A 13,780-nucleotide genomic window follows, 5' to 3' on the forward strand; every position below is an offset into this window, starting at 1 on the left:
TCAATGTACTTATGTATGGAAATGATCTGTCTGGGTGGCATGCAAACAAAAGTCCATGTGACAATAATAAACCAATTCTGATTTCAATTCCATTCATGTGTATTATTTAGAAACTACTTCAAGTTGATTTCTGTATTCAGTTCTTGTGAAAATCTTAAATCCTCAAGCCCATCTTGAACAACTGCTGACCCCAACACCATAGACAGAAAAGCAGAATAAAATGAAAATGCACATCCCTATTCACCAGGAATTGTTTAGAGCTGCTTAAAGAAAGTAACTTGGAAAAGATAATGACAATGCTGTCTGTGAAAAGGGATGTGATGAGAAAGAAAAAAAAAGAACCTCACCCAGAACAGCTATTGGAAAATGTATTATCAAACTATCCAGTAGATGGTGCCAAACCCCCACCAGATCAGCTGCTTCTTGTGGGTTGATGTTGACTTGCTTGCACTCCAGTTCAGTGGGTTCTGCTAAAGGAGGCAATGTGGTATCCACAGGTGGGTCAGGTGGAACGCAAGTGAGTTACTTGGGATGCTGTGTGTTCCTTTTGCTGTTTGTGAATGGCCTCCACGTGCTCTCAATGTGGAGACCCGACATGATCAAAACCTTTCTAGACGTTACTTCTCCATTCTGGGTAGTCACGGCTGAGGGCTTCCCATGAGTCCAGGGTGACATTACGTTAGTTCAATGGGACCTTGTGTTTCTCTGTCCTCCTGGCAATCTCTTCCTGTGACAGAGGGCAGAGCAGAAAGTTTATTTCGGGGGTCTGGTGTCTGGCATGCACTCAAAGTGGCCTACCCAGCAGAGCTGATTGAACGTGATCAGTGCCTCGATTCTGGGATATTGGTCTGAGAGAGTATGCAGACTTTGGTTCACCTATCCCACCAACGGTTTGCAGAGACAGCGTTGGTAGAACTTCCCCAGTGCTTTTGAGGTTCCTGCTGCTCAGTAGATAATGAACTTGGTGCCAGGTTTGAGGTCTTGATCTTTGAACATTTTTTTTCCTCAGGTAGGAAAAGACAGTGCTGGGCAGCCAGAGCAGTGGGTGATTTCATCACCAATGTCTGCCTTTGCTGACAGGTGGCTCCCAAGATTTGGAAACTGATCCCTGTTTTCAGTGGTCTCACCCTGTATCTTAGTTGTTGGAGGGCAATGTCGTGCGGTAGGGCAGGTCATAGAGGACCTTTGTTATCCAGCTGTTTGATCTGAAGTCCATCCTTTAGTGATGGAGTCAGTGATGACTTGGAGCACGACCTCCAAAGGAGCACTTAGGCAAGCACCATTGGTCACTGCAGCTCAGTGGCTGAGGATGGGGTGATTTTGGCTCTGAAGTAGAGCTGACAAAAGTTGAGAGTTTCTTGCTGATCCTGCAGACTAACTCTACTTAAGCTGGAAGCCTGTTGAAGGTGTGTTGCAGTGCTGTAAGGCAGAAGATCAAGAGGAGAGTTGGAGCAATGACACAGCATTGAGTCTGTGGCCAACCATCAGTCTTATTGTCTTCAGCAGGGATTTTGTCTGCAGTGGAAGCCCTTGTTGCATTTCATTTTTTGGTTGGCCTTCTCAACCTCTCAGTCTGGGATAGCACTGAGATTGTGTCAGATAGAGTGCTGTGGGATTTCAATCAAAGGTAGGCACTTACTGTCTCTCTGCCCTTGGTTAACCCTCCTCTAATCTTGGCTCCTAGCTGTTTAGAACCAGAGGTGTTTGGGCCAGAGCTGGTTTTGACAGCATTTAAGAATCCACACATGTTTGAATGTTGGTGAGTTCTGGATACACTGCACTCTTTCCTCCTACCATCTGTTCTTTAGATTAAAGGATTTTTGACTTTCAGATGCCTGTAGAACTGTTTCTTTTCTCTTGAGGTGTGACGAAGGTTCAGTCCAAGAACACCTTGACTTTACAATTAACTAGCTCCTGGATCTCTGGTCCTTCTCATCAAATTGGTCCCGGAGTCCAAAGAGTTTCTTCACATGTGCCAATGAGAGTGGACTTTGGGGCAATCCAAAAACAGTGGAGACTCTGTGGCCAGTAGATGGTGCCAAAAACCAACCAGATCAGACAGCTGCCAACAAGTCACAACTATTTTAAGCAATTAAACAAATACTAATAAGAGCAGTCAATGAGCAATAAGACACATTCACAGATAATAAAATGAACACCGGTGACACATAAAGAATTCCCACCCTACACAATACCCTTTAACCATGTGAATCTCAGAGAGACAAAGGTAAACCACTCAGTAAAAAACACTTTTGGATGTCAAAGGGAGCCATGAGGAAGACTGCAGGAACATGCAAAAGAAAGCAAAATTTAACAACAGCTTTCCGGAGAAGATCTACAAGTAAGCCCATTTTGTCTCAAAAAAATCCTCTCTTTTATTGCTCCCACACCTCATACCTTCTATGCGGACCTTAACAGATGCAACAACTTTTCTTCTAACATACTTTGCATGAGGTGGTGTTTTATATCTGTTTGCTCTGATATAATGAATTGTCTTTGCTGCTTAGGAGTAGGCAGAGGTGAAAGTAAGTTAATGTAGGCCAAACTACTCAATCTTTGTCAGCTGTACTCCATAGCCAAAATCACCTGAACCTCAGTCATTGAGCTGCAGTACAGTGCTCTGATAAGAAAGTAGCTGACAAAATTAATACCAACGGGTTAATTAGCCAACATGTGACCATACTGATAAGGAAGTTACTTTCATCCCTGTGTGCAGTTCCTTTCACACCCTGGAGACCACACATTGAATGGCATAAACCATTGGTATATAATGCATAGCCCAAGTCAGAAAAACCCAGGCCTATTTGTGCTTTTCCTGCTTTGCATGGAGCAGAAGGTAGAAACAGAATTAGTGTGCAGAGAATATGTGAAGTTGCTCTGGTAGTACACAACCAAACACTGTGATCCTCATCCCTGACTCACCCTTGTCAGGAGCAAGACCCAGTGTTGCCTGTGCAGTATTATTAGGTTATCTGTTGTAAAGCTTCCAACTAAGCTCTAGCTGCCTGTGATCTGTGACCACACCAAGGTAGCTACTTTTGCTTAACCATTCAGCTCTGAAGTAGAAACCAATTGAACTGTAAAGCAGGTCTTAGTGAGTTGAGGTGGGGATGCATGAGAAAAAAATCTGTCATTTTCACTGCGTCTTTGGAGGTGCAGCTTTTGATGTAGAGATAAAGGACAATTTGGGAAACTGTTACCTAACATCCAACATGTCATTTCACAAAAATCAAGGACATTAAATACAAAACAGATCACAATAACCATAACAAATTTTACTTCTGCAGTGGGTTTACAGTTGAAGATGGAATTCTTGAAAGAAGCTGAGATCATGAAGCAATTATGCCATGAAAGGTTGATCAAACTTTTAGCTGTCTGCACAGAAAGGGAACCATTTTGCATAGTGACAGAGTTAATGAAGAAAGGAAATCTCCAAAAATACCTCAAGTGTAAGTAAATTATCTTATCTTTTCCTTGCTCTATATTGTAGCCATGAGAGGTGACGGCCCAAATCACGAATCAGACAGATCCTAATCACTGTATGAGCTGGGTAAAACCTGACTTACAGAAAAAAAGGATACTGTGAAAAAGTTATAATGGATTTTTCAGAACTGTAATCTGTCTTCATAACCCCAAAGGTTAGGAATTAGTACTTTCAGCTAAGGGCAAGTGGAGTTGTATTCTTGTTAACTGTGATCACTGCAAGTGTAAACTGGGATCACATTTTTGAAGGGAAATGTTCTATGGAGATGTGATGGTTGTTCAGGGATCTCCTGCAGGATGTCAGGATGTTAGGGATAAATTTGTCCCAGTGAGGCAGAGAAAGAATGGCAGGGTGAAGGAACCATGGGTGACAAGAGAGGTGGGACATCTAGTGAGGAGGAAGAAGGCAGCATACATAAGGTGTAGGCAGCAGGTATCAGATGGGGCTCTTGAGGAATATAGGGTAGCAAGGAAGGAACTTAAGAAGGGACTGAGGAGAGCAAGAAGGGGACATGAAAAGGCTTTAGCAAGTAGGGTTAAGGAGAATCCCAAGGCTTTTTTCTCATACGTGACGAGCAGAAGGGTGGCTAGAGTAAAGGTAGGACCGATTAGAGACAAAGGTGGGAAGATGTGCCTGGAAGTTGTGGAAGTGGGTGAGGTCCTCAATGAATACTTCTCTTCCGTATTCACCAAGGAGAGGGGCCTCGATGACACTGAGGACAGTGTTGGTAAGGTTAATGTTCTAGGGCATGTGGATATCAAGAGAGAGGATGTGTTGGAGCTGTTGAAAAATATTAGGACAGATAAGTCCCCAGGACCTGACGGAATATTCCCCAGGCTGCTCTGAGAGGCGAGGGAGGAGATTGCTGAACCGTTGGCTAGGATCTTTGAGTCCTCGTTGTCCACGGGAATGGTACCGGAGGAATGGAGGGTGGCAAATGTTGTCCCCTTATTCAGAAAAGGCAGTAGGGATAGTCCAGGGAATTATAGACCAGTGAGTCTTACATCTGTGGTGGGCAAGCTGTTGAAAAGGATTCTCAGAGATAGGATCTACGAGCATTTAGAGAATCATGGTCTGATCAGGGACAGCCAGCATGGCTTTGTGAAGGGAAGATCATGTCTCACAAGCCTGATAGTGTTCTTTAAGGAGGTGACCAGGCAGATTGATGAGGGTAGTGCAGTAGATGTGGTCTACATGGACTTTAGTAAGGCATTTGACAAGGTTCCACATGGTAGGCTTCTTCAGAAGGTCAGAGGGCATGGGATCCAGGGAAGCTTGGCTATGTGGATTCAGAATTGGCTTGCCTGTAGAAAGCAGAGGGTTGTGGTGGAGGGAGTGCATTCAGATTGGAGGGCTGTGACTAGCGGTGTCCCACAAGGATCAGTTCTGGGACCTCTGCTTTTCATGATTTTTATTAATGACTTAGATGAGGGGGTAGAAGGGTGGGTTGGCAAGATTGCAAACAACACAAAGGTTGGTGGTGTTGTGGATAGTGTATAGGATTGTCAAAGGTTGCAGAGGGACATTGATAGGATGCAGAGCTGGGCTGAGAAGTGGCAGATGGAGTTCAACCTGGAGAAGTGTGAGGTGGTACACTTTGGAAGGACAAACTCCAAGGCGGAGTACAAAGTTAATGGCAGGATTCTGGGCAGTGTAGAGGAGCAGAGGGATCTGGGGGTTCATATCCACAGATCCCTGAAAGTTGCCTCACAGGTGGATAGGGTAGTTAAGAAAGCTTATGGGATGTTAGCTTTCATAAGTCGTGGGATTGAGTTTAAGAGCCACAAAGTAATGATGCAGCTCTACAAAACTCTGGTTAGACCACACTTAGAGTACTGTGTCCAGTTCTGGTCGCCTCATTATAGGAAGGATGTGGAAGCATTGGAAAGGGTGCAGAGGAGATCTACCAGGATGCATTATGAGGAGAGACTAAGGGAGCTAGGGCTTTACTCTTTGGAGAGAAGGAGGATGAGAGGAGACATGATAGAGGTTTACAAAATATAAAGAGGAATAGATAGAGTAGACAGCCAGCGCCTCTTTCCCAGGGCACCAATGCTCAACACAAGAGGGCATGGCTTTAAGGTAATGTGGGGGAAGTTCAGGGGAGATATCAGAGGGAGATTTTTTACCCAGAGAGTGGTTGGGGCGTGGAATGCACTGCCTGGGGCGGTGGTGGAGGCAGGTACATTGGTCAAATTCAAGAGATTACTAGATAAGCATATGGAAGAATTTAAAATAGAGGGATATGTGGGAGGAAGGGCTTAGATAGTCTAAGGCGAGGTTTAAAGGTTGGCACAACATTGTGGGCCAAAGGGTTTGTATTGTGCTGTACTGTTCTATGATTCTATGATTAACATGCATCATGCCTATACTTTAATTCTCTGCATTTTAACTACCAATTGCTGAGGCCCTTGCAGAAATATTTGCTTCACCGTTAGCCACTGGTGACGTTCCTAGATTGGAAGGTGGCTAATGTTGTTCTGTAGTTTAAGTAAAATAGCAAGGACAAGCCAGGGAACTACAGGCCGGTTAGCCTGACATCAGTGGTGGGGAAGTTACTGGAGGGAATTCTGAGGGACAGGATCTATCAGCATTTGGATAGACAACGTCTGACTAGGATGAGTCAGATTGACTTTGTGCATGGAAAGTCATGCTTGACGAGTCTTTTAGAGTTTTTTTGATGAAGTAACCAAAAGGGTAAATGAGGGTAGGGCAGTGGATGTTGTCTATTTGGAGTTTAGCAAGGCCTTCAACAAGGTCCCGCATGGTAGGCTGGTCTGGAAGGTTAGGTCCCATGGAATCCAGGGAGAGCTATTTAGGTGGGTTCAAAATTGGCTCAGACATAGGAAGCAGAGGGTAGTGGTTGAAGGTTGTCTCTCAGAATGGAGACCGGTGATTAGTGGTGTGCCGCAGGGGTTGGTGTTGGGACCCTTGTTACTCGTTATTTATATAAATGACTTGGATGTGAATGCATAAGGCTTAGTCAGTAAGTTTGCGGATGACATGAAATTAGGAGGTGTTGTTGATAATGAAGAAGGTTATTGTAGATTACAGGTGGATCTTGATCAGTTAGGGAAGTGGATTGAGGAGTGGCAAATGGATTTCAATACAGATAAGTGTGAGGTGATGTATTTTGGAAAGTCAAACCAGCGTAGGACTTATACTATGAATGGTAGGGCACTACGGAGTATAATGGAACAGAGGGACCTAGGAGTACAAGTGCATAGTTCATTGAAAGCGGTGTCACAGGTAGACAGGGTGGTGAAAAAGGCGTTTAGCACACTGGCCTTCATCAGTCAGGGCACTCAGTATAGGAGTTGGGACATTATGTTGCAGTTGTATAAGTTGTTGGTGAGGCTGCACTTGGAATACTGTGTACAGTTTTGGTCACCCTGCTATAGGAAAGACGTAGTTAAACTGGAAAGAGTATGGAAAAGATTTATGAGGATGTTGCCAGGACTAGAGGGCCTGAGTTATAGGGAGAGGTTCGCCAGGCTAGGTCTTTACTCCTTCAAATGAGGGGCAACCTTATAGAAATGTTTAAAATTACAAGAGGCACAAATAAGGTGAATGGTAACAGTTTTTTTCCCAGGGTAGGGGAGTCCAAAACTAGGGGGCATAGATTTACGGTGAGAGGTGAAAGATTTAACAGGGAGCTGAGGGGCAACTTTTTGGAACAAGCTGCCAGAGGAAGTGGTTGAGGCAGATACAATAGTATCATTTAAGAGGCACTTGGATAGGTACATGCAGGGGCGGGGCTTAGAGGGATATGGGCCGAACGCAGGAAATTGGGACTAGCTGGGTGGGCACCATGGCCAGTATGGACTGATTGGGCTGAAGGCCATTGCTCTATGACCCTATGGTATTCCTGATTTGAGACGTTAAACTGATGTTAGTTGAAAGGGTTGATCTAAGCCATCCTCTGCCCAGCAGGAAGGCAATCTGAAGTCCTACTCCACTAACCATCATACCAAAAGTGATAAATTGTTAAAACAAGCTCCAACTTTTCTGAAGTGTTTTCCTTGGCCACCCCAGGCAGTCCCACTCCTTACACACCAGAAGTCTTTATAAAGTTTTGTTTAGGAATGTGTTGTCTATCCTTGGGCACATGGTTGACAGACCACTGTGGCAGTGTGGGCCTACATTCTCATGATGGGGTGTGGTGAGTTTTACTCCAGGCGCCCGGTGTGTACATTCCTGAAGTTTTGAGGGCCATCTACTTGAATGTGGAGGCCTGGAGGGTGAGAGGGGGTGGTGGCAGCTGTCACATCTCTGCCCACCTCTGCCCCTCAGGTGCTTATTACTAATAAAGTGGGGGATGAATCTGATGATCAAACCTATAGGAAAAGTCTGCTTCAATGGTTCTAAATCAAAATTAAAGTGCTCACTGGCGGAAGAAGAGGGAACCTGATTTCAGTTCACTGGTAGGATTTAAGCACAGTGGGAGCATGGCTTTAGTCTTATGGCTGGGGATGGAGGTGATGTCATCGATGTAAGCACTCCCACTCACTAGGTGGAGACTGATGGCTGAATCTCTCCTCGGTTTTGGGACAGGGTTCGTGAATGGATTCTGCTTGTAGACACTGACAATGGTCTCATCCTTTAGGCAGGCACTGGGGAGGAGTTGCCTTGATTTCAATTTGTCTCTTTTGTGTCATAGCAGGGGTAGGCAGAGGTCCTATCAGGAGAAGCAAAATCCAGCCTTTGTGATAGTTTGTTCATTCATTAAGAAGAGTCTGAGGCATCACAGTGTAAAGGGAGATGGGTTACCAATCATTTTGGGATGTTGAGGCAAGGTATTTCTACAGACAGCATCAAGGAACTGCTTTTACACCTGTTGTAGGTTGCATACAAAGCAGCAAAAATAAAGACTGGGAGCTGCAAATTATCCTCTGTCTTGGATGTATGATGTGGCAGTGGAAAGGAGAAAGCAGAAGTGTGATGGAGAGGCAATACCCGAACATTTTTGTCCCTTGGTTTACAAGATATTTGCAAGTCCAGACAATGTGAATCAGTTTCTGATACAAAACCTCTTGATTCATTTTACAGCTCATTCAGAAGCAAGGAACCTGGAATTTTCTTTGCTCAATGGCTTTGCCATACAGGTCTGGAAATTTACCTCCATGCTCATAATAAAAGAGTTTATAAGGAAAAAAAAGTACAATAACATCTGTATGCAGACCTGTTGGAGAAAGGAGGAAGAAAATATCTTTCTAAATAATGTTTTGTGTACAGAGTAGACTTTTACTAGTATACAAGAGTCTTCTGATTAGTATAAAGCTTCTATAAGCATTGGAAGAATTTAAATTGACTTAAACGGGTATAAATTTGGTTGCCACAGTAAAATACAGATAAGAAACAAAATATTGGAGAGATGCTAGAAGACTGAAACAAAAAACACTCAGGCCAGATTTATGGAGAAAATTATAGTCAGCATTTTGAGTAGGGAGAGTCTGTCCTCGGGGTTGGAAGATATTACAGTGAAAAAGAACATGAGAAACGAGTGGGGACACTCACCGGCTGTGCACAAGAAGAACCCAAGGTAAAAAAAATTCTTCCTTGTTCACTTGTGCTGAGCATGCACAAAAAGCAGTATCTGCATGTTGTTCTTTGCTTTTCCAGCGTGGTTCCATTGTCTTCAATTTAGCATAAGTGACTGGGAATGAATCTCTCCATTTGGGTAGAGAATGAGAAATGGTTAAGTGTTATTTCATGGAATAAAAGAAGCTGGAAATAAAAGGAAATACATAATGCAAGCTAGCCTAATTTCCATATGAATAGGGGAAGTGGTTTCTCTCTCTCTCTTTCTCCTCTCTGTTTCTCTCTGTCTGTCCGTCTGTCTCTCTCTCTCTCTCTCCTTTTCTCTTGCTCCACCCCCCTCCCCTCCTCTCATATTGGTTTTAAGAAGGCCTTCAGGAAGTTATAGCTACTTTGGATTGATGATTACAATTTACCATTGAATAGTTTTGTATAGTAGGACTGTGATGTAAGACATTGGAGATTAATGTCTCAGTGGCAATATTTGCAATGTTATAGATTGCAGAAGGAATGGTCTACCTTGAAGAGAAGTGTTGCATTCACAGGGACCTGCGAACTGAAAATGTCCTCCTTACAGAAATGCTCTGTTGCAAGATCTCTGACTTTGGCCTTGCACAGCTGCTTCAGAATGATCAGGGCTGGATGTCACATGGTAAGAACTACTCTAACTCTACTTTCAATACAAACAGCATTGACTACAGTTTTTAACCAGTTGGCATTTGGTGCAGAATTTGCTTTCCCTGATCTTGCTCATTAAACAATTATCAAACTATAAATGGAAATTGGTTGTGATTAGAACAGGGCCCACCCAATTTTCCATCCATTCAAAACAAAAAGAAAAACATCAGAACATAGGAAATAGAATCAGGAGTTGGCCACCTGGCCCTTCGAGCTGGTTCCACCATTCCTCAGGATCCTGGCTGATCCTCTATCTCAGCTTCAGTTCCCTGCACTACCCCCACATCCCTTTGATTCCCTTAATATCCAGAAATTTTCTCAATCTTAGTTGTAAATTTCATTAAGATATCCTCTCAGGCTCAAACACAGCTTCTATCCTGTTGTTATAAGACTCTTGAATGGACCTCTTGTACGATAAAGACAAACTCCTGGTCTCTCAATCTAACCCACCATAGCCCTTGCATTTTGTCTACCTGCACTGCACTTTCTCTGTAACTGTAACTGTTCTGCTTTTCCTTTTGTACTACCTTGATGTACTTATGTTTGAAATGATCTGTCTGGATGGCATGCAAAACAAAGCTTTTTACTGTATCTTTTTACGTCTGATAATAATAAACCAATTACCAATTACCATCCTTCCAACCTCCAGAAATTACAGGCTTAGTCTCTTATACAGCAAGTCCAGCATCCCCGGAACCAGTCCAGTGAATCTTCACTGCACTCCCCCCATGGCAAGTACATCCTTTCTTAGGTAAGGAGACCAAAACTATACATCATACTCCATGACCCTAATAATTTCAAATTATTCAGTTCAATTCTGTCCAGTTCATATTTCTCAATATTAAGGATACAGTCACAAAGAACAGTGATGACAATAAATTCCTTAGGAAATGGTTGCTGGTAATAGCCAGATGCAAGGAGAATATCAATTTGAAGTCGTACACATACTCAGCAATCATTTGAACTCTTCCTCCTTGCCATCTTCTTCCCAATCCTCTAGGATAACCATGCTATTATGTTATAGATATTTGCATAACTGGATAAAATCAAATTAAAATCTGTACCTTATTTGCAACCAATATGCATTAGAAGATTGTGCACAGCATGCCTGTGAAATCAGGACTGGAGAATATGATGCAAGACATAAAGAAAATTATGTGGAAAAATAACCAAATCCACAATAAAATTATTAATGCAGGTTTTTTAGATTAAGCTCTCAATTTTAACATGTTTCAATGTTTCCATACAGTTTTAGAACTTATTTGGACTGGGAAAAGCAAACCAAAGCAAAAATTACACAGGCACAAATTGAAGCTTGGAAGGGAAAATGTGCATTTACTGAAATTTAAAATGATGGGATCCAATGGGTGGAGTGAAACAGTGAGGGAACAATACCCTGAACCAATGGTATTCTCAAAGTGATGGCTTCAGACTGAAGCTGGAGCATTACAGCCCTGTTCGATTTCCCATTATCATACTACCCTCTCCACTCCCCATTCCTGCTTGCCAATCCTATTCCAGTATGGTAAAACTTCAATAATCCGCAAAACAATTGTTCAGAAATCCCAATGGATTGGCATCTGGCTCACTGAGTTCCGATACCAGTGTCCCTAACACACCTGGGCCCTGGTTCCTGCCCTCCCTCCAACACACGGGGGCACTGGTTCCCACTCTCCCTCCAACACAATGGGACCCCGGTTTACATGCTCCCTCCTATACACCAGGGCCCTGGTTCCCATGGTCCCTTTAAACTTCCAGAGACCCTGTTTCCCATGATTTTCTGAAACTTACCAGGTTCACTGGAAAATTTATTATGCTACTTTACTGTGTAACATCTGAAAAAGAGTGATTTACAAATGTGTCAGAGTATTAATTGGAATAACATGAAATAGTCTGGAAAATCTGTCAGTCCAGTATCACCAAAGTCCCACTTATGCCAGGTTAATGGAGTTTTACTGTACTTTACCCTAGAATTCTATCCTGTCCAAGGAATTTCAGCCTCGAAAGTGCAGTTGTAAGATAAATAATGTGAGAGTTTCTTGTTTTCTTTCCATCCAAAGTATAATGAATCAAAAAACAAATTGCATAGCTTAATATCCTGCCAAATTAAAATGTTATGATTTGTTTCCGATAGATGCTAAAGTTCCAATAAAATGGATGGCACCAGAAATTTTCCGTGAATATAGTTATACTGTCAAGTCAGATGTATGGTCTTTTGGAGTCCTGCTAACAGAAATAGTGTCGTATGGTGAGGTTCCATTCCCAGGTATGACATTCAGTCCACCAGTGGAGTTTGGGAAATAACTAGCTGGTGTTATAAATTCATGGTCATTTGTTGTGCCCTTGTAAAAGTGTATGGCAATTTACAGCTCTGTTTTTATTTGAAACAGGTAAAAATAACAATGAATTTGTGAAGGATTTATTGGATGGAGCTAACATCTCTCCTCCTGCCAGCTGCCCAGACAACCTTCACGATATTGTGCTTCAGTGCTGGAATCAGAATTCAGAAAGAAGACCAACATTTAAACAACTTCAAGCCATGCTAATGAAATGTAACCCAATGCTAAAAACAGAAGAAGAATTACTTTTATCAACATAGGAAAGCTATAGTGAGCACAGTGAAATTCCTTTTAATCAAACCACACAATGATTTGTACTAAATCATAAAACAGTTCTGAAACCTACACCAATAATCCCATGATGAGTTCTTCATTCTATCTGTGGTCTGCACTTCTTGGAAGCAAATTGATGTTTTTGTCTTGTTTTGTGGCAAGTAAATAAATGGCAAAGTCCTGCAGCAATTAGCACTCCTGAAAAACAAATCAAATTGCATGAGTAGGATGGGAATCCTGGATGAACTTTCATACAGCATGTTCACACTGTAGAAATGCAGCTTTGTAAAACTGAGAGCACATGATTGGAAATCTTAATGATTGGAGATCTTAATGCCTGCAGTTATCGAAGGATTCTTGCCGTTCAGTAATGTCAGAGGACATGATGAACGGCAATAGACAATGTACAGAAGCTTCAGAGAAAACAATGAGATTTCAAAGCAAGCTCATCAACTTCAGAGAGTTAAACTTGAAGCAGGAATACGTCAATGTCAGTTACAACAGTGAAAATGGCCCTGAGGATTTTCAGGAGATGCTGTTTTAAAAAAAAAACCTCAGGAGAACTCATATTTTTATACCAACAGCACTCAAGTACATTCTGACTACTATTGCTTTTATGGAAGGGCCTGCCATTTTAATGAAATATATGGTATTCACTGCACTAGCATCCAAGCAAGTGGCAGTGTTTAAAGCAGATTCCCTGGACTGCAAGCCCACCATCCCTGGAACCAGTCTAGTGGACCTTTGCTACACACCATCTTCAGTTAATACACCCCTTTTTTCGGGTAATGCGTCCAACGCAGTACACAGTTTACTAGATGCAGTCTCACCTAGCCCCATACAATTGCAATTTGCAATTTCCAACATGCAATTTGTCTCGTAAAGACCACTAATTGCATTAAACAAGTAGGCAGATCTAATCAGGTACGTACTGAATACAAAGTTAGAACAATTTTATTAAGACATTTGTCAAGGAAACAGACAACACAGCTACTGCGAAGAAATCCTTATGCCCCGAACAGCAGCTGTGGGAGCTGTGTATTGTGAGATTACAATGTCAGCTTGTCTGCTTCATTCACTGCCTTCCTGTTCTCACCAGTTTATCACTGGCAAGTTTCAGGAAGACGGAGAAAACCATGCAACCTGGGTTAAACTTAAAAGGCAGCAGGTACAGTAGCATTTATTGTCCAATTAGCATACTTTAATTATCAATAATGAATAAAAAAGCAAGGTGGGTTTGTAATTTAAGTATGTTAATTGCACAATAAATGCTACTATACCTACCTGTTTGGATCTGTCTATTTGTTTTTTGCGATCAGTAGGTCAGGATCAGGCCTTTGCTAGCAAGGCAAACATTTACTGGCCATCCCTGATTGCCCTTGAATCAGGTGCAACTAAGAAACTGGTGCTTAATCACCTTATTGAACCACTGCAATCCTTCTGGTGAAGACATTCCCACAGTGGTGTC

General features: G+C 42.5%; 1 protein-coding gene across 1 annotated transcript; it reads left to right on the forward strand.

Moving 5' to 3' along the window:
• The first annotated feature begins 3,304 nt into the window (after positions 1-3,304).
• Positions 3,305-12,299, forward strand: LOC127575225 (proto-oncogene tyrosine-protein kinase LCK-like). Its single transcript, XM_052024935.1, has 5 exons — positions 3,305-3,449; positions 8,534-8,589; positions 9,521-9,674; positions 11,835-11,966; positions 12,091-12,299. The coding sequence occupies exons 1-5, from the start codon at positions 3,305-3,307 to the stop codon at positions 12,297-12,299; spliced, it is 696 nt and encodes a 231-aa protein (XP_051880895.1).
• Positions 12,300-13,780: the final 1,481 nt, after the last annotated feature.

Source organism: Pristis pectinata, chromosome 10 (assembly GCF_009764475.1).
Source record: "Pristis pectinata isolate sPriPec2 chromosome 10, sPriPec2.1.pri, whole genome shotgun sequence".
In the NCBI taxonomy this organism is placed as follows: domain Eukaryota; kingdom Metazoa; phylum Chordata; class Chondrichthyes; order Rhinopristiformes; family Pristidae; genus Pristis; species Pristis pectinata.